The sequence below is a fragment of the Capricornis sumatraensis genome, chromosome 19, assembly GCF_032405125.1.
Source record: "Capricornis sumatraensis isolate serow.1 chromosome 19, serow.2, whole genome shotgun sequence".
NCBI lineage: Eukaryota > Metazoa > Chordata > Mammalia > Artiodactyla > Bovidae > Capricornis > Capricornis sumatraensis.
In genome coordinates this window covers 41,799,259-41,823,912 of record NC_091087.1, presented here as the reverse complement: position 1 = coordinate 41,823,912, position 24,654 = coordinate 41,799,259, and the positions used below count along the sequence as shown (strand labels likewise).

The window sequence follows — 24,654 nt, the reverse complement described above, 5'->3', positions numbered from 1 at the left end:
TGGAATGTAATGGATCTATTAAATACATTAGTCCATCCTAAAGGAGATCAGTCCTGGGTGTTCATTGGTAGGACTATTGTTGAAGCTGAAACTTCAATACTTTGGCCACCGCATGCAAAGAGTTGACTCACTGGAAAAGACTCTGATGCTGGGAGGGATTGGGGGCAGGAGGAAAAGGGGACGACAGAGGATGAGATGGTTGGATGGCTTCACCGACTCAATGGACAGGGGTTTGGGTGGACCCTGGGAGTTGGTGATGGACAGGGAGGCCTGGCATGCTGCAGTTCATGGGGTTGCAAAGAGTCAGACACGACTGAGCGACTGAACTGAACTGAAGATTATGCTTGTAGACCTAGATGAGGAGTGTCCTGAACAAAAGTTAAATTAGAGGAGGAAGTTACAAAATAATCGTTTAGCATGATCTGATTTTTTTTTTAAATAAACATCAACCTGCCCAAAATTGTTGTAGGTATGAGTCAGTTATTTAACCTCTGAACATCTTGATTTCTTCTGTCTGTGAAGTGAGGATAATAATCATTCTCTTAAGACACTCTACGGAGGATTAAGTGGGATGAAATGTATCAAGTCCTTGGAATTCTGCTAGCAGCAGAAGAGTGTGACTATTTATGTGAAGTGGTTTGAAGAGCCAGAGGTGTGAAGGATGCACCCAGGATGCTCTCCTGGTTGCCTCCGAGGTGGAGAAAAGAAATTCAGAAGTGCTGGGTGCTTCTGATGATGATTAACTCTGCTTAAAAAAAAAAAAAAATTATTTAATCGGAGGACAATTACTTTACAATTTTGTGATGATTTCTTGCCATACATAGACGTGAATCAGCCATGGGCATACATGTGCCACCCCATCCTGAAACCCCCTCCCACCTCCCTCCCCACCCTATCCCTTTGGGTTGTCCCAGAGCACTAGCTTTGGGTATCCTGCTTCACGCATCAAAACTTGCACTGGTCACCTATTTTACATATGGGAATGTACATAGTTCAATGCTGTTCTCTCAAATCATCCCACCCTCGCCTTCTCCCATAGAGTCCAAAGGTCTGTTCTTTACATCTGTGCCTCTTTTGCTGCCCTGCATGTAGGATTTTTGTTACTGTCTTTCTAAATTACATGTATGTGTTAATATACAGTATTTCATGGATGGAGGCCAGCTATTACTACTTTAGTAACTTTTTTTATGTTCCAATAAGTTTTATTGGTAGTTTGGATACTATCCCCATAACCAGAAACACTGAACTGAGAAAAGCACAGATGTAGAAACATACCAGGATTCAAAGTTTTGTAACTGTTTTGAAGAGGCATTTAGTAAAGAATATTTAAAGAGAAAAAGAAAGCAGGAATCCCCTAAATCAGGCCAACCTTCTGTGTCCGCAGCATCTACTGCCGAGGCTGCTCCAAGCCCTTGTGCTGCTCGTGCGCTCTCCTGGATAGGGACCACGGCGAGCTCAAGTGCGACATCAGCATGGAGATCCAGCAGCGGCAGGATGAGCTGGACACCATGACCCAGGACCTGCAGGAGCAGGACCGCAGCTTCGGGGCAGCGCAGGCGCAGATGCGCTCTGCCATCAGCCAGCTGGGCCGCGTACGCGCCGACACTGAGGAGTTCATCCGTGAGCGCGTGCGCGAGGTGGTAGCGCATGTGCTAGAGCAGGAGCGTGAGCTGCTGGAAGGCGTGGGTGCGCGGTACCAGCGCGACTATGAAGAGATAGCGGGCCAGCTGGGCCGGCTGGATGCTGTACTGCAGCGGATCCGTATGGGCAGCGTGCTGGTGCAGAGAATGAAACTATACGCCTCGGATCAGGAGGTGCTGGACATGCATGACTTCCTGCGCAAGGCACTCCACCAGCTGCGCCAAGAGGAGCCCCAGAGTCTGCGAGCCACTGTGCACACAGACAGCTTCAACGAATTCAGGGTGCGCCTGCAGGGCCTCGTCTCTTGCATCACCCAGGGTAGAGGTAAGCCACCATCACCTCATGGCTGGCCTGTTTACCCTGTGAGGGCTTGGGCCTGCTGATGCCCCTGGGGAAAGGCAGGTGGAAAAGTTCAGCCCCATGTGACATAAGAGGAAACTGTGGGGTTTTTATTAAGTCTCTTGGGTTTGATCACATTGTAGGTTACAGAGCGCAGGATAAGTCTGGGGGAGTGGAAGCCTGCAGCCACCCAGTAGGGTCACGTCTGACTGATTTATAAGACCCTAAGTATTAGTTGTGATCTTGTGACTCTCAAGGAAGTTGAAAGTGAAAGTCACTCAGTTGTGTCCAACTCTGCTATCCCATGAACTGTAGCCCACCAGGCTCCTCTGTCCGTGGAATTCTCCAGGCAAGAGGGACTGGAATAGGTTGCCAATTCCTTCTCCAGGGAATCTTCCCGACCCAGGGATTGAACCCCGGTATCCTGCATTGCAGGCAGATTCTTTACCGCTTGAGCCACTGGGGGAAGCCCCTCAAGGGACTTAAGAAACTATAAAGCTGAGAACCATACCCTGTATCATTTTAGCCTCAGAGGGGCCGACCACTGCCACCACCACCACTCCTAACCCCCACCCCCATCCCCTGGTGGGGTGCTTACCCAAAACCAGGTTCAGTGGAAGGGATCTTTTGCCCCTCGCTGCCATCTGGACTAGCTGCCTACCTGTGTGGGCCCTGCCTGGTATTGGGCACTGGGGAAGTGAGGAGACAGAGGACCAGTTTCTGACCTGGAGTTGTCCAGTCCGACTAGGAGACAAGGTTGGGGCATGTCGTGTGGCTGGAGAATGAGACAGTGCTTGGCTCTGTAGCCCAAATCCAGGAGTTACAGCAGCTTTCTAGGTGCTGGAGGCAGCAAGGAGGCTTCCAGGAGACACAGGGGCTGCACAGGAGGGCCTCCAGGGTAGGGAGGCTGAAATGGCTCTGACAAAATCTCCGGTTCTGGTGTGAGGATGCCCTTTCACTGAGAAAGGGGAAGGAAGCCTCAGAATCTGAAGGTTCTTGGGCAGATGGCAGTGATGGAGACCTGCTCACTCCTGGCCTTGGAGCTAGTGGATGTGGATTCATCAAAATGCAGTCCTAGCGTGGACATGCGCCTTCTCCACCTAGGTGGTAACTATTACCGCATGTACAGGAAATGACTTCCATAAAACAGCTTGCCTCGGTGGTGGCAGAGAAAGGAGTTATTTTATCTTCCAGCATGAGAGATTTAGATTTAATAAAAACAGGCCACAGGTCAGAAGAGTGTCATGGAGTTCTCACTGTGCAGAGAAATCAGTGAGCAGTAACACTGTTAGAATTGTCTGTGCTTTGCCTTGGTGGTGGCCCCAAGTTGGAGAGAGCTGTGCTTGGGGTCTGGAGCCAAAGGCAAGCACTCTCCCATGCCACCCCTCTCTTCCTTCTAGGTGAGTTCATGCCCACTGCAATCAGGGAGCTTTCTTTCCAACTACAGCCACTCCATGGAGCTGCCAGAGGCCCTGGAAAAGGGGTCTCCAGGAAAAGCAACAAGAATGTTTCCTTTGTCACTGTCCTAAGACAGGATGCCTCTCACCAGGGATGTCCCTGACCTGCCTATGACCTTCTCTGTGTTCTCCAGATGCAGCTCTATCCAGGAGAGCCAGCCCAGAAGCTGCCAGCACTCCCAGAGACACTTGTGGCACTGACCCGGTGAGATGGACTTGAGGTTTGAAGGGGGGAGGTGGTCCATCCTGCAGGCCGGGTGGGTTGGGAGTTCCCCTCTGTTGGGAAGGAAGCTGAGTCTTGCTGTCCCCGTGTCTGCAGGCAACAGAGGAGAGAGAGCACCTGAGAGAATGACAGCAGGGGCCTGGACTGCAGCTTCAGTGGGAGGGGGCGGAGGAAGGGCTGGCTGGCTCTGGGCTCCTACATGCCATAGTAGGTCTTGATGTCATAGTAGGTCTCCAGGAGGTGTTAGTCCCAGGGATGGACAGGAGATAAAGCAGTGGTCCCTGGCAGGCAGGCCCTTGATAGACATGGCAGATGACCTTCCCCTCTGTGTGCCCCACTCCAGATATGTGGCCCTTCCCCCACGTAGGGTTCTGGAGAGGAATGGAGAATGAGGCCAGGTGTCAGACAGTGATCACAGCAGCCTGGGTTCCGTCGATGTGATTTCGGGGCCATCACAGGCCTAAGAGCCGTAGTATTCAGGGTTGGAAAGCGCCCGCGCTCCCTCTCATGCCGTCATTCCCTCTGCAGCGCCGCTGACCTGTGACTGTCAGCCACCATGCACACACCTCCAGGGGCAGGAAGCTTGCTCATTCCTGAGGCTTCAGCCACTCCCATCTCTGCAGTGCTCTTAGAGCGCATCCCTGGGTGCAAATGCAGTGGCATCCTGTTACCTGTCCTCTTGGCTACTTGCACGCATTTCTCCTCTCTCCCAGGAGAAGCTTTTTCAGTTCCTCCCTGGATCGGGCACCTGGTCTGCTCCCCATACTGGTCATCCAGGTGTGTGTGCATGTCAAGGAGCTGGGCCCAGGATTGACTGGTCCTCCTTGGAAAGCAGGTCTTCTGGTGAGGGCAGTCAGCCTTTCTAGCTCTGCCATGGTGTGGCCCATAGGAGACAGAGATTGCTGTAGGTTGAGGCAATCAGAAGAGGCTTCCTGTAGGAAGCAGAATTTAGGATTTGAGAGCTTTAGAGTTAGGAGAAATCTTGGAGTCTGACCTGCTCTTGTATAGAGGATGAAGCTAAGACCCCAAAGAGGGTGTGACTTAACCCAAGGCCACACAGCATGCTAATGCTAAGGGCAGGACTTGAAGCCAGTTCCCAACTGTCTTGGGTACTGCATTCTCATATACACACATATAAAGTTTTAAAAGGACATTTAATTCTGGATATTTAGGACAAGTAATACAATCACATGGTCAGAAATCATAATAAAAACATAGAAAGTGATCATGTCTTCCTCCCACCTTGTCCCCCATCTGACCAGTGTTTACACCCATATTGTTGTCGTTTAGTCACTGAATTGTGTCCGACTCTTGCGACCCCATAAACTGCAGCCTGCCAGGCTCCTCTGTCTATGAGATTTCTCAGGCAAGAATACTAGAGTGGATTGTCATTTCCTTCTCCAGGGAATCTTCCCAACCCAGGGATCAAGCCTGCATCTCCTGCTGATCTCTCAAGGCTGATTCTTTACCACTGAGCCACGCTTATTTCTTATATATCCTTCCAGAATTTCTTTATGTAGTTACAAGCAAATATGACTATATACTTGCTTTTTTTTTTTTTTTTTTTGGACAGAGGTAGCACAGTGCCACATATATATTATGCCTAGGGCACAATACTATTGGGGAATTCTTATCTCATCAGTAGGCAGGGAGCTTCCTGATGCCTTTTTACATCTGCGTAGTGGTCTGTGCTAAAATAGGTGTAGTGTGATTTATTTAGCCAGTTCCTTGGCTTTTAGGTTATTTTGATATGATAGACAATGCTAGAATGAGAAATAGTCTTCAAAGAAGTTATGAATGGTGGTGAAAAGTGCCCCAGGGCCACAGACTGCTCTGGCTTCCAGGTGTCAGTTGTTAGTTAATGAACAACAGCAAGAGAGCCTATGTTGTCTTGTGTGAAGAAGGTCTGGGCATTTTTCTGGGTCTCGTCTTGTGCCCTCTCATTGCCAGTTTCTAAGCAGGTTGAACTTGGAGCATCAGAAGAATGCTCTGTGCAGGCTCTTCTTGCTTTCATTTTCGTAACAGGCTTGGGGGTGGGGATGGATGGAGCTGGGGAATGGAAGTGGGTCATACACCATGAGTACAAAGGACAGGTGCAGCTGCTTGAGGGGGGCAGGCGTGGTCTGGCTGTGCTAGGAGAGAAGCACCGCTTGGACCCACATTCCTGCCTTAGGAGGCAGGAACTGGGCTTCCAGCGCCAACACGCATCCCTCTTGAAACTGCTGGTTTATTTTAATCCCCACCCTATGCCTAGGTGGAAAGTGAAAGTGAAAAGTGAAAGTGAAGTCGCTCAGTCGTGTCCGACTCTTTGCGACCCCATGGACTGTAGCCTACCAGGCTCCTCTGTCCATGAGATTCTCCAGGCAAGAATACTGGAGTGGGTTGCCATTTCCTTCTCCAGGGGATCTTCGCGACCCAGGGATCGAACCCCGGTCTCCAGCATTGGAGACAGACGCTTTAACCTCTGAGCCACCAGGGAAGCCCCATGCCTAGGTGGAGAGGATGATGAATACCAACTGGTGTAATTAACTAGGAGTGCTTGGGTAGGATGGCACCTCGGACATTGTCCTTCCTCTCTCCCTCTTGGTTCTTTTTGTAATGATGTCACCATACTTTAATGGAAAAAATAAATTGTTTTAAAACTGTAAAATAACTATGAATCGGTCATGATGATTTTTTTTTTCTTTACTGAGCTCTCATGTGTGTCCCTGCTTCATTAACATGGATAGGTGGTGTCACGAAGGATGGGGCAGAGGCTGAGAGGAGCCCAGCCCTGCCTTTGGGGAGTTCACAGCCCACGTGGAACGAGGTTCTCTTACATGCCAGCAGTTTTCAGAGACACACACAGGCAGGCAGACCAAGACCTTTCGAACTCTTTTCATTTTTTAAAAAACATTTATTTATTTTCTGGCTGCACTGGGTCTTCGTTGCTCACTTGAGCTTTTTCTAGTTGCAGCAAGTAGGGGCTCCTCTCTAGTTGCAGTGTGCACGCTTCTCATTGTGGTGGCCTCTTGTTGCAGAGCACAGACTCTTAGAATGCAAGCTCAGTAGTTGTGGCACACAAACGTAGTTGCCCTCCAGCCTATGAGATCTGTCTGGACCAGAGATCGAACCCAGGTCCCCTGCATTAGAAGACAGATTCTCAACCACTGGACCACCAGTAAAGTCCCCACTCTTTCATTTTTAATGGTGATCAAATACATATAACATCAATTTGCCTGGAAGTGGAACTGCTGAATTGTGTGATAATCCTGTCTTTAATTTTTGGGGAATCACCATAAAATTTTCCATAGTGGCTACACCGCATGGGTGCACCAACAGTCCACAACGGTTCCAGTTTCTCCTTCTCATTCGCACTCTTTTTTTAAGTAGTGGCCATCTTAATGACTGTGGAGTGGTTTAAACTTTTTGACCACCACCCACTGTAAAAGATATATTTTACATCTGACCTACTGGTGTATACCCATGCACATACCTATAGCTAAAACAGAAGTTTTGTGCCATAAATTACACTTATAAATGTGGAATGTACTCTTAAGACTTTTCTGTTCTGTAGTATTCTATGTAATACAAAAAATGCTAGTCATGACTTTGCTGCCATGGTCCACTCATGGGTCACAACTGTAATTTGTAAAACACTGGCACAGAGAGTACCCTGGAGATTGTATATTTTTCCAAGAGGCCTGGGAGAAAATGACCTGCCAAATTATCCCCTCCTCCCACACAACCCGTCCCCCCCACCCCCACCCCAAACAGGTCCACTCTGATTCAGAGAGACAGCTCTCCTCTCTTTTTGTGAAGCTGTTGAGAAAAAGAAACCCAGGAAGGAGGGGAGGAAATCAGTCCATGATAGTCCATGAGTTGGGAACCCACATTTGACATGAAGGCACTTGACATCAAGAAGAGCCCCACCGCAGGGTCCTGGTCCCCAGCGCACGGCCGGTCGTGCCGGGCTTCCCCGACTGCCCCTGTCCTGGCCTGGCCAGGTAAGCCCTGCCGTTCACCCTGTGAGGGTGGGCCTGACCCCGTGCCCCACTGCTCGGGAGCAGACAGAGCCTGTCCCCATGAGGAAAGCACATTCCTGACCTCACCCTCTTACAGCCCAGTGCCTGGGTTTTCTAACGCAGCTCAGCTTAGCCAAGAGCGCCCTCCAGCTGTGTGGATGGACCTCGGGCTCCGGATGGACCCTCATCCGCCGAGTGCACACGGAGTGTGAGGCGCCAAGGAGTCAGGATTGGAGGCAGGAGGGGCAGGCCGGAGCCCCTGGACTGAGCCCCGGAATCTGGGCCTCTCATTGCAGAGGGATGCTCGCCACATCACAAACACCGTTTCAGCAAAAGCTCCAGCTTACTCTTAAGTTTCCCATGATAGGGAAAGATGGTGCAGAGGGACATAAAGGAGACAGTGGGTGAAGAAAAGGGAACATACTCAGGCGCAGAAAGGGAACTTGCATTTCAAAAGCACTGGATTCGGACTTCCCTGGTGGTGCAGTGGATAACAATCTGCCTACTGGTGCAGGGGACGTGGGTTCAATCCCTGGTCCAGGAAGATTGCACATGCCGCAGAGCATGCTCCGCGACTACGGCGCCCACGCACCTAGAGCCCATGTGCTAAGAAAGAGAAGCCCGCACACCGCAGCTGGAGAGTAACCTTCTCTTGCCACAACTAGAGAAAGCCTACACAAAGCAACGAAGATCCAATGCAGCCAAAAATAAATTTTTTAAAAATTAAAAAGAACACTAGTTTCAAGCCCCTGGTCCAGGCCCTTATTAGGTATATGACCTTAGGAAATCACTTAACCTCTCTGTGCCTTGGTTTCCTTCTCTGTAGATGGGCAATAATCATAATATAGTACCACCTCCTTTTTTTTTTTTTTTTTTTTACTGTAATTTCATTGTAAAATTCACTATTTTAAAGTATACCATCCAGTGACATTTAGTGCACTCACAGTCTGGTATAACTCTCCCAGACTGTAGTTCCTGCACTTTCATTTCCCCAAAAGGAAAGCTTGTATCCATGGAGCAGTCACTCCTCACTTTGCCTCCCCCAACCCTTGGCGACCCCCAGTCTGCTGTCTCTGTGCAGTTGGCATTTCTGGATATTTCGTATAAATGGTATCATACAGTATCCATTCTTTTGTGGCTAGCTGTCCACTTAGCATGATGCGTTCAAGGTTCCTCCACCTTGTGTGTTCAGAACTCAATCCTTTGTCTGGCTGAATAGCATTCTCCTGAATGGCTACCCTACATTTTATCTCTTCATCAGTTGACATTTGGGCTGCTTCCACCTGTGGGCTATTGTGAACAGGTGATGGGGCAGGGGGCAATGTCAGCTCAGTGGAAGGGTCCCCTCTCTATGATGAATTTGCAGCTAGAGAGGAGCTGCTACCATTAGTAGGGACCACCACCACCACCACCACCACTTTGTCCCTAGAGTTGTCTGTGCTGGTCTCTGCTTAGTCGCTCAGTCATGTCTGACTGCAACGCCATGGACCATAGCCTGCCAGGCTCCTCTGTCCATGAGGATTTTCCAGGCAAGAATACTGGAGTGGGTTGCTATGCCCTCCTCCAAGGGATCATCCCAACCCAAGGACTGAACCCAGGTCTCCCACATTACAGGTGGATTCTTTACTGTCTGAGCCACCAGGGAAGCCCTGGAGTTGTCTAGGCTGGGTCTACTTGTCAAGTGAGCCTTGAGTTGTTGGCAGTGTGATCCCTGAGGCCATCTTCTGGCACCATTAGGATGCACAGGCATTGACGTAGTCCCTGGGGTGCCAGCACCTCAGGGTTGCCAGAAGGTGAAGTCATGGAGGCTGCAAGGAAGACTTCTGGTCCCCAGTAGGCTCTGGGTATTGGACCAGGAGCCAGCTCTTATGTCTGGGTGAGGCCTTGGAGACTGACCTGACCCCACACCAGGGGACCTGGGTGGTCCTACTGCCTGGTCGTTTTTGTTTTTTATATTTATTTATTTGGCTGCACTGGGTCTTAGTTGAGGCACACGTGCTCTTTAGTTTCGGCATGTGAGATCTAGTTCCCCGACCAGGGGTCATACCTGAGCCCCCTGCATTGGGAGTACAGGACTTACACACTGGCCCACCAAGGAAGTCCCCTGCCTGGTCATTTCTGACTACTTTTGTGTCCCAACTTTGCAGCCAGAGGAGGTGCCGAGGGACCAGATGCAAGCCGCGGGATTGGCCGTGGTACAGCCGGTGCCAGGGGCACACCCTGTGCCAGTGTACGCCTTCTCCATCCAAGACCCCTCCCGCAGAGAAGTAAGATATTCCCCAGCCCTCCCCTCCCCTTCCCAGGGCCCAGATCCCACTAGGTGGTAAGAGGTGGAATGGAAGTGAGAACCCAGACCTCAACAGGCACTGACTCTGCGCTCTCCCAGCTCTTGGTTGCCGTGTTAGGAAGCTTCCCTCCAAGCAGGAGCCCCTCCCAAGGCAGTCAGAAGCCAGCAGAGATTGGTGGTCAGTGGTCACCAGCAGGGCCAGTGTGCCTGCTGACTTGGGAGGACCTCTGTGTAGAGAGGTGTGATCCGCATGGCAGATAGCAAAGGGGACAGCAGGAGCAAAGGGCATGGGGCGGGGAACAGATTCCTGCCACTCAGGTCTGGGTCTCTGCCCATGGCCCCAGTCCCCTGGAGGCTCCTGACCCTGCCCTGTGACACCCCACTGCACAGGAGGGCACCCACACGGCCCCACCGCAGAAGAGGAAGGCCTGCCAGACCGAGTGCCCCCGGAAGGTCATCAAGATGGAGTCTGAGGAGGGGGAAAAGTCTAGGTTGGCTCAGAGCTCCCCTGAGCAGCCCAGGCCCAGCACCTCCAGGGCAGTCTCGCCACCCCACCTGGATGGGCCATCCAGCCCCAAGAGCCCCATCATAAGAGATGAGCTCCCCTTGCCTGAGAGCAACCATCAAACCGGCGACCCTGCAGAGACAGGTAGGGAGTGGGGATGGGCAGGATGGGCTGAGGCCTGCATGCTGTCTTCCAGGGGCTGGGTGGGACCCCTCCTCTGCATCCTGACACCCTTCCCAGGAAGCCCAAGGCAAGCAGCATTCCCTGTGTGTCTTGCCCTCAGCTGCCACCAAATGGGGAAGGGCAAGCCCAGGGTTTGTCTGGGGGTGGCTAGCGCGGACGGTTTAGCCCATGCTTTGCTGGGATGCCCATATAGGGAGCATGATAGCCTGGGGAACACAGTTCCTCAGCTCCTTCCCCTGACACACCCTTTTCAAACCCAGTACTATGCCTCTGCACAGGATGGGTCTCCCCAAACAATGTTTATTGGTGGGTGTCTAACACATGCTCAGAGAAGACTTGGGTAAAGTCCACACCCATCAGTTCCCAAATTTTTTTTACGAAGGCCATCCACCTAAGGTATCTCGCTTGCCCAAGGTATCTTTTATGGCCACTGCCAGACAGGGAGTCCTTTCATGTGACTGGAGGTCAACCCCCAGAATCCTGGAATGTTCAAGACTGTTCTTCCTGGAGCTGTTTTACCCAGTGTCCAGTATTGTTTTCATTCTAGGTCCCACACTGACCCCTGTCCCCGGTCACACTGAACCCTGACCCTGGCCATACACTCAGCCCCAATGGAGAATCCTCGCTCACAAATGCTATTGGTAATCAGAAGGTTTTGTAAACCTAAAGTCTCTTTTAACTCAAACATCTCAGCTCACAGAGCTGAGAATTGGAACAACCAGTGTGCTGCTTTAGGATGGCCAAAGGTTCCAAACCAGGTGGTGCTTGTCACACCCCCTCCACGAGTAGTCAGTTCTGAATTATTCCAGGGCCAGTAGCTGAATTAAGTAGTCACAGACAAGGCATAGCAGGCAGTGATGGAAAGCCACCTTGAGTAACCCCTCCGTACAGGCAGATCCTGGCTTCCCAGGTGGCCCAGTGGTAAAGAACCCGCCTGCCAACACAGGTAGACATCAGAGAGGCGGGTTCAATCCCTGCATTGGGGGTCCCCTGAAGGGAGGCACGGCAACCCACTCCAGTATTCTTGCCTGGAGAATTCCACTGGCAGAGAGGCCTGGCGGGCTACAGTCCACAGGGTTGCAAAGAGTTGGACATAACAGCGACTAAACAGGCAGATCCACGCTGGCACACACGCTGAATGTTGACAGCACCCTTGCAGGGCACATGTCACCCACCCAGCCCACTGGCCTGCAAGGATTCCCACAGGAGAACACCCTGGGCTCTGTCCACGAGCAGCCCTGGCAGGGCCTAACCCCGTCTCCCCTGCTCCGTTTCAGAGGAGCGCGTCGTGGTGATCAGCAGCTCGGAAGACTCAGATGCTGAAAACCCGGTGAGTTGCTCAGAAGTCTGACCCAGGACGCTGCCTCCCCCCATTCCAGGTCCCCAGGGGCACAGCCCCAGCAGGTGACTCTCAGACTCACCTCGCGCCCAGGGGATTTATCAGTGAGGCAGTGAGTCCTGAGCTGTCCGGAGAATAGTCTCCAATTGCCAGCTGTGGCCTGGATTGCCCCAGCTCTCCCATAGTACCAGGGTAGGAGCCGTCAGTAATCACACGTACTCTTTCTGAAGGCCTGGACAGGGCTTCCCTTCAGAGCCCTATGTCTTTTCTGGACTAGCCAATGCCTGTGTCTGCGGCTTCCTTATGCATTTTCTGCCCTCTTAAGTCTCAGTGAGGGGGGCGGACCTGCACCCGTTCCCTGGTTAACGGCAGTGATGCAGGGCCACATGCGGGTATGAGGGCACAGGGCAGCACCACGCAGGGCCCAGACTAGTACACTGTGACTCCACGTAAGCAGAACTTTCTTTAAAGCCATCCCACAGTGGGACAAGTGGCCGCACGGGTTGTGACCCTCCTGTCCCCGGAGGTTTGTTCATAGAGGTTCATAAAGGCCGGGCTGTCACCTGCCCAGGGGTGAAAGGGATTGGAATTAGAGTGGAAGGCTGGACTGGGTGGCCCCTGAGGCCCCTGCCAGCCTTCAGTCTGAGGTTCTGTGTTGGAAAGCGTGCGGAGCCCACTGAGACCGCCGTCCTGCCTCCTTCCTCATCCCTCCAACCCCCGCTGAGAGCTCGCCGAGCGCCCCACTCCCTCCGGGCCTCTCGTCTGTCCCATGGCACATGCCGCCCCTCGGCTTGGCCTCCCCACCATCCTGCCGAGCAAGCTGCCATCCCCGACGCTGAGAGTCCCAGCCAGCCTGCCGGTCACCAGGAGCAAGCCGCCGTCCACCGTGGGATCAGCTTCCTGTCACGTGGGGCGCAAAGAGCCCTGCGCCCTCGCAGCACCTTTCACCTGCCCCTCAAAACGTATGGTGCCCACAGGTGGCCTTGGCCTCCGTCCATGGGTCAAGCCACCACCCCGGCCACCACTGGGCCTCCCAGCCAACCTGCCAATCCCCAGGAGGATCCCACCTGCCCCCAAAGGGCCAGCGGCCAACCCCACCTGGTGCAACTGGCTGCACGACCCCTTGACCCCTTCCCTCCTGTGTCCCAGTGGCTCAACATCTTTCCCCTTCCTCACCCCCCTGGGATCTCCCAGCGTAACACCTTTTATAGGAGAATAATGGGGGGAAGCAGAGCATCCCAAATTCCTGGAGCAGGGGTCTCCCCTGGAGATTCTGGCAGGGCCCCCATGGAAAATCCCCCAGTCCAGGTCCCCCCGGAGGCCTCTCCAAGTGCATTCCTACCACTCCACCCTCTGGAGAGGCCACCCACCGGCACAGACACCCCGCAGACAAGCCTCTGAGTGTCCCAAGCGCCTCCCTCCTCTGCAGCCCTGGAGCTTGGCAGGTTGGCATCCCGAACGTCTTGTCACAGAATGAAGCAGGGAATGCATGGCTCCATGGACCTCTGAACAAAGAGGGTTAAGGCCTCCCCAGTCAGGGTATTCTCATTCCTCACATCCTCAAGTCTCTTTGCCCAAGACAAGGAAGCTTCTCGCACCCTATTCTCCCACCCCAAGCCTTCCCACTGGGCCTCTGCCAGGATGTAAGCCCATGAGGGCAGGGACTGTGTGGCTCCCAGGCCCTGGCAGGTGCAGCTGCTCAATAAACACTTATTGAACAATTACCCTCGCAAACCCTTCTTCCATGACCATCAGATTCCCTGCTGGGCCTCTCCTCCCGGCTAGTGGTCTTTGTCTCCTCTGCACGGTTCACCTGTGGGGCTGCTGTGACCCTCTTTCCGCCATAGCCTGTGTGAGCAGCAGAGGTGGGAGGTGGGGTCCAGGCCCTCTGTGCCTGCTGGACTGTCTTGGTTCTGCCACCTGGCAACATCCTCCATGCCCTTGAGGTTCGGGCCCTCCAGATGAACCCCGCTTTCCCCACCTCATCTTAGACATTCTTGGGCTCCCCACTGTATTGGAAGACTGTCTCCTAGGTTTCCTCTCCCCACCCGGGTCCCACTTTCTTCCTGGATGACTTCAACGTCCACCACCCTGGCCTCTCCTCTCCTTGACCTTTCAGGGATCTTTGCCCCATTCCCCTTACCTCCTCCCCCCAGACCACTCCATCACTGAGAACTTTCCCTCTCTAGACTGGCCCAGACTGACCATAGCTTCCTTTTCCTTGAGCTCTCCATCAGTTACTTCCAGGACTTGGGCTGTTTGCCTCCCAGTTCCTTCTGCCATTACCTCCCACCCACCAGCCAGCAAGGTCCACCGTTTCAGCCAGTCTTCCACCAGGATCTTGGTGCCCTGTCTCCCCACCGCCCCCCTCCTGGTAGCCTGCCCTCCAAAGACAGCCCTGGAAGGATGCAATCGTGTGCCCTGCTCTGCACTGCCACCTGGAGGCCAACTTCTGTTGGAGAAAAGTCGAAGGCAGGAAAGCTACAAACGATTTGTCTCCTGGACTCCTTAGCCTCCTGCCTAGGCATGCCCCGCCCCCTGCTCTCCAGGGCACCTCGCCGCACCCCTGCTTCCCTAGCTCTGCTCCCTCTTCCCCACCCTCGCTCTTGGCCGCTCTGCACCTTCTGCCCCAGGAGGACCACAGGACAGGGGGCTCAGCAGCGGCCCATATCTTGCTCTCTGATGACTGATTGACCCGACCGCATCACATCCCTCCCCGTCCCTTCTGTTAGGACTAGAGGACCCCCCTCTAGGACTCATTCCTGCTCTCCCTGGCCATGCCCTCCTGCCCCCTTGGGAACCTCCCTCCATCTCTCCATCCTCATTTGCATCTTCAAACACTTCCTGTGGGCTATAACTAAGCACCCTGGAGAAAGTCCCATCTTTGCATGCACCACCCCCCAACACACATACCATTTACCCTTCAACCTTCACCCCCTCGGTGCTCCTTCCTTGTCCCAGTCCCATGCCTTTCCCCACCATGCCCTTCCACCACCTCCAGGGTAACCTCCGTGCCTCTCAGTCCAGTGGTCACCTTCAGTCCTAACGCCCCCACACTCTGCTTCCCTTGGGTTCAGGAAGTTTCCTCCTGCAGCTCTGCTGGTCCTCCTCACTCCCCGTTCAGGTCTCTTTGTTTTTCTAAATGTTGTTCCCCCAGCTTAGGTTCTGGGATCTCATTTCCTTCTAGAATCTGTACACTCTCCCCATGATCTCAACCATATGCATGGCTGCATATGGGCTCCTGCCCGCCAGACCAGTGGAGCCCAGTGTCTCCAGTCAGATGCCCCACAGAAACCTCAAACTCACCTCGCCTCTTGTTCTCTCTGTAAATTGCACACATCTGCCTAGTTGCAGAAGCTGGGACCCCAGAGTTCCTCAGAAAGCTGGTTACTTCTTTCTATCCCATAATCTTGATAACATGAAAACAAGGTTAACCCTGGATGGAAGTAGAAGCCTGAGAAAGAAAGAGCAAGAAAAGGATTTGAATGCTGTTAATATGGCCAGGCTTCATGAGAGTCAGGTGGAAGCACTGAAACCAGCAATATTTTGGTGGCATGGGGATGGGGGGTCAGACTAGTACTTAGTTGTCAGTAGCAAGGAGCCACTAGGTGCTATCGGAGGTTGATCAACTCAGGAAGAAGAAGTGCATTTCAGGTTACAAATAATTAAATGATTAGAAGCAGCTGCTCATGTTTGGAGACCAGGTTGGAGGCAAGAGAACCAGAGGGTCACTGCTTTTGGGTGGGCGTTCTTCAGACACGTTTTTAAAATTAACCATTACGGGAGTCTGAAACTTATTGGAAAAAAAAAATTTTAGAAAGCAAACAATTTAGGTCCTCCTAAGTAGGTGCATCTCTCACCTACCTGCCATGCCCCCTTCCAGACCCCTGGTGCTCCCTAGAGTTCCTTAGCAGGAGGGGGCAGGGTGATGTCTGCAGGATGCTCCCGGCTCCCACGTCCTCCCCTCCCTGTGGCCTTTATCCATCCTGCCCCTGTGTGAGAGCTTCGGAATGCCTGCTTAGTCGCTTCAGTTGTGTCCACCTCTTTGTGACCCCATGGACTGTAGTTCACCAGGCTCCTCTGTCCATGGGATTCTCCAGGCAAGAATGCTGGAGTGTTGCCATTTCTTTTTCCAGGGGCTCTTCCCCACCCAGGGGTTGAACTCACATCTCTTGAATGTTGCCTGCTGAGCTGTGGAATAGTGGCCTGCTAAGATACTGTGTTTTCCAAGTGTACCAGGGCAAGCAAGCCCCCAGCTTGGGCTGCAGCTGTGTCAATGGCTGGAATCCAGACATGTCGGGGCTCTGGCACTGATCTGGTGTGGTGGGCAGGGCTGGGGAGAGGCTGCTCGAGCAGCACAGGTGTTCTGTCGGAGACCTCGCCCCTGCTGGGAGAGGCAGTGGGGCTGTAGTCTTGGGGTGGAGAGGGATTCCCAGGTCTGATGGTGGTGAGGACTGTGCTTAAAAATGAGGTGGGTCAGCCACACCTCTACTGCGGGCTCTGTGTCAACAGAGCCAAAGGAGAAAAAGGTAGATGTCTTCACCCACTCTTGAAACAGAAGATGCCCCAGTTCCCGGTAGCAACAGGACCAAGTGGAAGCAGGAGGTGGCCTTGCCGACGGGGCAGCCCCCGGAAGAAGTGCATGGTGACCAGCAGTGGAAGGGAGGCCCAGGGGAGCAACTGACCCAGGGGAGGGATGTGTGGTGGTGAGTGTGCACATCAGAAAAAGACACAGGTGCTCAGCTGAGAAGATGGGAGCCGTGGCCCCTGGAGCCTGCAGAGGAGCCAGAGCAGGAGGCAGAAGGGCGAGAGCAGGAGGCAGAAGGCCATAGGGACCACAGGCTGGCTAATGGGATCATCTGGGTTAACAGATAACATGTGCAGTATCTCTAGAGCCTTCAGGCTTTGCAAGAGCTAGGGTTTTCTGCCTGCAAAATACAGGCATGCATGTGTCTGGCCATTCTGATCCCAACTGTAAGCTCAAGTGCTGAGAAAGTTCCTTAGGAGCCAAGGACCTCTAGATTAGCATTAATGTCAATATTAGATACTTCAGGTGAGAATGTTGAATAGCAGAGAGCTTGGCTTCTGATTTGCTGATGCCCAAACGTGGAATGAATCCGTAATTAGGACAGTTGTTCCCAATCCTGGCTGCGCACTGCTATCACTTGGGGGTTTTATCAAGGACAGATTCCTGAGTCCCACCCCCAGGGAGTCTAACTCTATTGGTCTGGGGCTCAGCCGGGACATCAGGATTTTTTTTAACTGCTTATGCACAATCAAGGTTGTGTTGTTCAGTCGCTAAGTCACGTCTAACTCTGCAACCCCATGGACTGCAGCACACCAGACTTCCCTGTCCTTTGCTATCTCCCTTTGCTCAAACTCATGTCCACTGAGTTGTTGATGCCATTCAATCATCTCATCCTCTGTCGCCCCCTTCTCCTCTTGAGGGATTTGATTGCATATCTGTGTGAAAGAAATGCTGCTCATTTGTGTACGTATCAGCCTTGAACAGAGGTGACGTACACATGCTGGGATATGATCCAGGTTGGGAAGGGGAGATGCTGGGTCTTTCCAGATAAACCTCCTAGAGGTTTCTTGGAAGGTGATAAGCTAGCGGCTTCCTCGGAGCACCTCAGTATGGCCATTACACCTGCTGTGTTAAGTTGAGATGTGGTTAATCTGCTAAGTTGACTGTGATGAAGATAAGTGAAATTGAGCTCTTCAACCCGGTGGCACATGTATCCTGATTGCCTGTGTATCCTGAGAAATATCCCAGATCCCACATGGCTCAGTTTTGCAGTCAAAGAAACACAGTCCATTAACCAGTCATCTTTCAAAGACTGTTACAGAGAATACAACTCATACCTCACAGCAACACTCCTTGAATCCTTCATCCCTTCATTCTCACCACCATCGTCTGCTACTCACTGGTCCCTCAAAGCCTTTTCTCACTTTTCACTTTCCAGTCCTCACATGAGGGCTCTGATCTCTTCCCTGCTCTGGTTCTTTCTGCTGCCATTCCTTTCCCTTCCAAGGAAATCTCAAGCTTTTTCCAACAAAAGGCCCTCTCCTGGATTCTTGGGTTCAGATCTTTGCTACTCTCCCCCTCTATGCTCCATGCTCCACCACCACCACCCCCCACTTAATCCTGATTGTGGAATGAGGCCGAGCAGTGGCAGTGGGGGGCGTGGAAGAGGGACAGAAAGATATCCAGCTGGATATCAGTTGGATAATCAGCTGTGCTGATTCTGTTAACCCTGGGTCTTTAGGAAAGTCTTTTTTAAATGTCAGTACTTCCCAGCTGTACTGCTGGGATTTAAGGCAGGGATGGGGAACTGCTTGCAGTGCTAGCTGGAGTTCAGTGGAAGGCATTCCTGTGAGACCAGCCCAGTGGAGTAGCCATACTTTATGGTCGTCCCCAAGGGCAATAGAAATCTGGGCAGAAGGAGTCAGGGCTGGAAGATTCAGCCTTTCCTCCCTTGACAACTTGATGGAAAGGGGTGTTCTTTTATTAAGGGGGCCAGCAGGGTCTTCAGTAAGTTCAGGACAAAGGATATTTCCTTGACTATAAAAGAGAGAATGACCCCAGGACCATGGGAGGCTCTTAAAAAGTGAGGGTCTCGTGGCTATCATAAGTGACCCTGGTATAAAGATGGGGGAGTTAGCTCAAAGATGCTGCTCTCCAGGGAGATCAAGTCTTGGAAAGGACTATCTGAAGAGAAAACACTGGCTTTCCAGCCTGAAGAGACAGTGCCGGAAGACAGACGGAAGCACTCAGGGCCACTGCGAGGGCTTTGGCAATTTGGAGCAAAGAGAAGGAAGAGGGGAAGGCCATGTCGGTGGGTGGCAGAGAAGGGGACGGCCAAGGGGACGGCACTTTATCTGAAGCCCAGGGGAGGCCACAGCAAGGGGAGTCCAGCTGTTTCCACCAGCCCAAGTGTGAGAGCACCCCTGCCTTGTGATCGGAACAGGCACTGGAAGCTTGGAGATAGGAAACAACGAGATTCTCCCATGGCGGAAAAAGGTGGTGTCTCCTGCCGGTGCTCTAGCAACTTCAAAGAAGACTCCTGGAGAAGGCTCGCTCCAGGGAGGCAAGGGAACCCTGACAGCAAGACAGAGACTCAGCAGGACGTGCCAAACCAGCCTTGGATGCGTGGCCAACTCGAGGATACTGGTCCACAAGGCCTATGTTTTGTCCCCGTAGGGCCTCAGGTATAAAGTCCCAGAAGACTCAGGCTGCTTTAAGCCAAACCAGCTCTATCTGGACTCAGGGAGTGTCTGTTTTTATCAGTGCCTAGGAGGAAGTGGGAGAGGGCTATGAAATGCAAATAGAGCCGAAATCAGCCACTCGAAGGAAAATCCCAGCACATTTTAATTGTGGTTAGCAAAGACTTTGCACTTGGCTGAAGTTTCAGTAAAACAGCGGTTTCACCTGGAGAGTGGAATTTCACCTGGAGAGTGGAAGGGCGGAAGACAGAAGGCTAGTTCTGCCCCAGGCCAGGGACGACAGCCAGAGGTCAGAGTTCAGAGAGGCCTCGGATGGCCCCGGGTGAGGCCAACTCCATCAGCCACCAGGGGCAGTCTGTCAGAGGGGAAGGTTGGGGCCTGCTCTGGACTCTGTCCCAGCAGTGCCCTCAGCAGGCCCTGTGTCAATGGCCACACCCCTTCCCCCTGGTGTCTGGTTAATATCCACAGGTGACACAGGAAGTTGTGAGCGGGCCCCCAAAGCCTAGCTTTGCCAGGTGTGCAGATGATAAGCAATTAGCTCTATATTACAAAAGGCTCTATCTCCCTCCTTCGCCCTAGCCCCTGGGGTTTAAATGCTTACAGCTAGAGCCCCTCCCACCCCCAGGGCCTTTCAACAGTATTCACACCTTGGTGCTGCAGAGAACAGAGCCTCAGGTCCCCAGCCTGGCGGAGCCCCGGCCTGCTTGCCTAAGCAGCTGTCTTCTGGACGCCAAATGGCAGAGGGCTCCCAGGTCTGAGCCTGCTTCTCTCCACTACTCTCACAGCCAGGCGCCATGTGCCCCGTAGAGGCGGCATCCCAGGGGCTGGGCGGCCCTCCCCTCTCCTTTGTGCAGGGTGCCGGGACCTCAGCTCACCTGGGGGACAAGAAAAGCCAGGCATCCTGCCCCTTCCAGAGAAACACCTGAGGTTCGAGATGGGACTCCTTCCCCCACCACCCCCCAGTTCACGATGTTTGTTCTGAGTCGGCTCAAGGAGTTGAAGCAAGGAGCAGACACATGGGGCCCTGCCCACCTCGGCCCCGACGCCTTCCCAAAGCCTACCCCTCCCCAGCCCTGCTCACCCATGTGCACACTCAGCCACACAGTATCGCACTTGCACACACACATGTGTCAACACAAGCTCGCAAACCCACACCCCCCCATACACACACACACACACAATATTTGCATTCATTCCCACACTTTTTCACACTCACACTTCCCCCCATGATCCCATCCTACTCACGCACTGACACACGTGCCCTGGTTCACACGCATGACCCTCACACGTGCATATGCACATTCACATCCGTTCAGGCACTCGCTTGGAAACGCCCCCTCGCTTTTCCAGTAACAGGCCCTCCCTGAGGCACACACAGACCACCCCCCCCCCCATATCCACGCGCTCTCATCGCCCTCTACCCCACGCTCACGCACACACCAGCATGCACGCCTGTTCCCAGGGACCCGGTTCACATGGCCACTGCCCCCTTTCGGCCCCCACAGCCCCTGACCTGTTGATTTCTTCTGTGTTGCAGAACTCCCGAGAGCTGGCTGACAACAGCAGCGAGTCCAGTGACCTCCAGCTGGAGGGCCCCAGCTCCCTCGGAGTCCTGGACGACGGCCTCTCCAACTCCCTGGTGGAAGACAAGCCCCTGGTTTTCTTTGACCTCAAGATTGACAATGAAAGTGGGTTCTCCGGTGGCCACCCCCCAACCCTTTCTTGCTCAGTCCCTAAGTCCCCAGGATAAGTGCAGGCAGAGCCATCTGTGAGCTCGGGAGAGCCCTGAGCTGTGGCCAGAGGTTGCAGCCAGAGGGTGGTCAGAGCACCGCACCTCCCGGGGCCTCTCGGGTGTTTGAACTTGGTTCTCTGAATAAGGACGTCTGCTTTGACCAGGGCCTGAAGGCATGAGGCAGGCACCTCCATGAGTCCCTCCCTGACTGGTGCTTCCATTAGGGAGCCTTGGGAACACACTTGTAAACAGAAACACAACCTTAAAGTTGCCGAGGTGACACTAGCAATCCAAACACAGCCTTAGGCTGAGTACAGGGCCCATTCTTTCCAAGGTTGCTGCAGGGGGCGGCCAACAGAGCCAAGGTCACAGAGAGATGTGACCCCTTCTCCCTCAAATTCGCGGTGCTTACCCTAGCCCTGCGGGAGGCTAGGTCCCATCCAGTTGCCTGGGCTCAGCGTGGGGTCAGCCCAGGGAGACACAAACAGCGGGTATTTCACAGGACAGGGAAGCCATTTGCAGACCTCACTGGAAGATTCGGGACCATGCTCTGAATGGAGTGGATTGGGCAAATGTGCTTTCTGACCCAGCGCTCTGATGGCTGGGGGCCTTAACTATGTGACTGATGGGGTTGGAGGTCGGGGGGAAAGGGAGTGGAGGGCTAGGCTGAAGCAGTGAGGGATCCCTAGGGTAGGTGGGTGGAGGCTGGCAGCAGACAGACTGGAGTGAAAGGGTTTGGTGGACTCCGGAAGGTGGCAGGGCAGGGGGGAGCAGGACTCCCGGCAGGGGAGGAGGGGGCCCTGGAGGGCAGCCCCACCTCCCCTTCTGACCCGCATCCCTATTGGAGCCAGGGTCAGAGCTGCGTTTGAGGCTGATGCTTGAGTCCTGCCATCAGGCCCCAAGGTGGGGTCTCTGGATGGTGGGGTTGGTGCCCCCCGCCATGCCCTTGAGGCCTCACGCTGCCGTTCTCTCCTGCCCAGCCCAGAAGATTAGCCAGCTGGCAGCCGTGAACCAGGAAAGCCAGTTCCGCGCGCTCATCCAGCCCGAGGCGCTCAACGTGTACTCCAAGGCTGTCTCCCTAGAAGTGGGACTGCAGCACTTCCTGTACTTCCTGGCGAGCATGCACCAGCCCATCCTGGCCTGCTATAAGCTGTGGGGACCCAGTCTCCCCAGCTTCTTCCAGGCCCTGGAGGAGATGAACATGCTGGGGAAGTTCCAGAAGTCCATCTCGGGCTTCCTGGCCACCCTGCCCCTCATCCGGGAGTGTGTGCCGGGGGCCAGCAGCTTCAAACTCAAGAGCCTGGCCAAGACCTACCTGGCAAGAAACATGAGCGAACGCAGTGCCCTCGCGGCCGTGCTGGCCATGCGCGACCTGTGCCGACTCCTCGAGGTGTCCCCCGGCCCCCAGCTGGCCCCGCACATCCACCCCTTCAGCAGCCTGCAGTGCTTCTCATCCCTGCAGCCCCTGGTGCGGGCGGCCATCCTGCCCCGGGCCGAGGCCCGCTTGCTGGCTCTCCACAAGGTCACCTTCATAGAGCTGCTGACCGCACACCACCATGACCCCCAGGGCGGCCTGAAGAAGTACAACCGCTTCCTGAGCCTCCAGACTCCCACGTCGTCCCAGCCTGCACTCGACCTGCAGTCTCTGGGCACCTACTTCGAAGGCCTGCTGGGGGAGCCGGCCTCGGCAGGGGCAGGAGGCGTCGCTGCCCCTCCGGCTGGCCACAGCTTGGCAGAAAGGGCTACACAGCAGACCTGAGGGGAGGGGCTGACTGGCTCAGACTCTCTGGGGACAGAGAGAGATGGGGTCCCTGAGCCAGCCCCTGCCCACCACAGCATCCCCAGGTCCAGTTATCTCCCTTGTCATTTGGTCCAGAATCAGTTCTCCTTCTCCGGGACCAAATTCCACCTCTCTAAAAATTCCACAGAGAAGGTTCCAAGGCCAAGCAACCACCTGATGGGGGCCACAAGATCCCCGGGTGGCCTTGGGAGCACCAAGAGTTAGCTCGAAGATCCCCTGGGCCTCCCACTCTGGGAGCCAGAAGCGGGGGCAGGGCAGGGTCCCTGATGAAGAAGGGCTGGCCGCTGGGCTCTCGAAGCAGCCCCCATATTGCCCCAGCCCACCGAGCCCAGCTTCCGGAGGGTCCCTTACTGCTCCTCCCTGAGCCCTGGCATGGCCCCAGGGGCCCTGCTGACTGCACCCACGGACACTGCCTACACCACCAGGGGCCCCACGGGTGCCAAAGTGCCTTTCAAACCAAGCCTTCCCTGGGGGTTTGGGTTCTTCCAGCCTTTGCCTGCCCGGAGGCCAGCCCAGTTCACGTCCGCTCTGGGACACTTTCACCCCCAAGGGCCTCCTCTCAGCGGAGACAGGGCCTGCCGCTCCCTGCCGCTCCCTGCTGCTCCCTGCTTCCAGACATGACTTTCCAAGCCTGCTTCCCTCCTGCTGCCCACACTGGGCCCTTCTGGCTCTCTGCAATGCCACTACCTGCCCCAAGGCCTCCCAAGGTGTGACCTCCAACCCAGCACTGCTCTCAGTGGAGTCCAGGGACCTGCAGCATGGGAATCTCTAGGGTGGGGCCCAGCAGGCTGCTTTCGCAGGTTCTCCAGATGATTCTGAGGCCCACCAGGTTTCAGCGCCGTTGCTCTGATAGACTGCCCTCCCAGGAGAAGCAGTGTGGAGCAGCAGAGAAAGTCCTGGCCCTGACTGTGTGCTGAGTGGGACCCAGGAAAGGGCCCCTTCCTGAGCCCCCACGTCCCCACCTATAAAATGGGCTGGTTAGCCTGCATGGTCCCAGAGCTCCCATCTAGCCCCACCATTCTGGGGTTTTAGGAATGAGCAGCAGGCCTCTGGGGCAGTGGTGAAGGAGGTTTTCATTCTTGAGCCCTTGGCCCCAACCCTAAGCTAACTAAGGCCCCCAAACTCGAGCAGAACACAGGCCGGTGGTCTCATCTCATAGTGGAACCACTGCCCCTTCCCCTCAGCCCCTCTGCCATCCCTCTTCCTTGACGCCCTGATCCTGGGGATACCCCCATGGCCTCAGCTTTCACACGCGTGAAGGCTGTGTGCCCACACCCCTGCCCCCATCCACTGGGGACCCTGAAAACCCACAGAGGGATCACATAGGAACTGGTTGCCATGTGAGAGTGCTGGCTCTGAAGCTCAGTAAAATTGGCGGCTGGGTGAGGGGAGGAGGGGGCTGGAGCCTCAGTCTGCCTGTGATGACCATCTTGGTGGCAGCAGGGCAGGACTTGGGCCCCTCCTCACTGTATCTTCCCCCCAGCCCCACCGCAAGACTGAACCTGCTGATTTCCAGCTCCAAGCCCAGCCCCACAAGGCTTTCTTCCTTCAGATGGAGTTGATCACATTTGTTATAGCGAAGGACTGTTCAGCCCTCTTGCCACTGTCATAGCCTTTAATAAAGACGTGAATCTTCAAAGCCTGGTGCGCCAATCACAGACTCTGCCCAACCCACCCCAGGAGTCCTGAGCAGTCTCTTGGCTGGTAAAGGGGGAGCTTGCTGGCATAGCTGTTCTTTGTGAGGGCATCTCTCAGGACTCAACAGAGCTGAGAACCCCTCGTTGCTCAGTGCTGAGGGTCTCAAGGATATGAGCCCCCGTTCTAAGTGGGGAGACCAGGGCAGACCTGTCTGGGATCATCTCCAAGGCGGGTAACCACGTGGAGGGAAAGAAGCACCAGTTTCAAGAATCACCCCC

The 24,654-nt window shown here is 54.3% G+C and overlaps 1 protein-coding gene across 6 annotated transcripts in view; it reads left to right on the top strand.

The window, feature by feature from the left end:
- The window catches only part of PML (PML nuclear body scaffold), a 51,378-nt gene extending 27,061 nt beyond the window's left edge, over window positions 1–24,317 (top strand). For 2 of the 6 annotated variants that reach the window (XM_068991436.1, XM_068991437.1), the window contains exons 3-9: window positions 1,385–1,965; window positions 3,572–3,642; window positions 9,812–9,931; window positions 10,342–10,600; window positions 11,917–11,969; window positions 20,743–20,893; window positions 21,918–24,317. In XM_068991436.1, coding sequence (XP_068847537.1) covers window positions 1,385–1,965; window positions 3,572–3,642; window positions 9,812–9,931; window positions 10,342–10,600; window positions 11,917–11,969; window positions 20,743–20,893; window positions 21,918–22,696 — 2,014 coding nt within the window. In that variant the 3' untranslated portion in view covers window positions 22,697–24,317. Of the gene's footprint in view, window positions 1–1,384; window positions 1,966–3,571; window positions 3,643–5,914; window positions 6,230–9,811; window positions 9,932–10,341; window positions 10,601–11,916; window positions 11,970–12,641; window positions 13,592–20,742; window positions 20,894–21,917 lie in introns of those variants that run through there. The other 4 variants (XM_068991438.1, XM_068991439.1, XM_068991440.1 and 1 more) reach the window with 4 other exon arrangements.
- The last annotated feature ends 337 nt before the right edge of the window (window positions 24,318–24,654 follow it).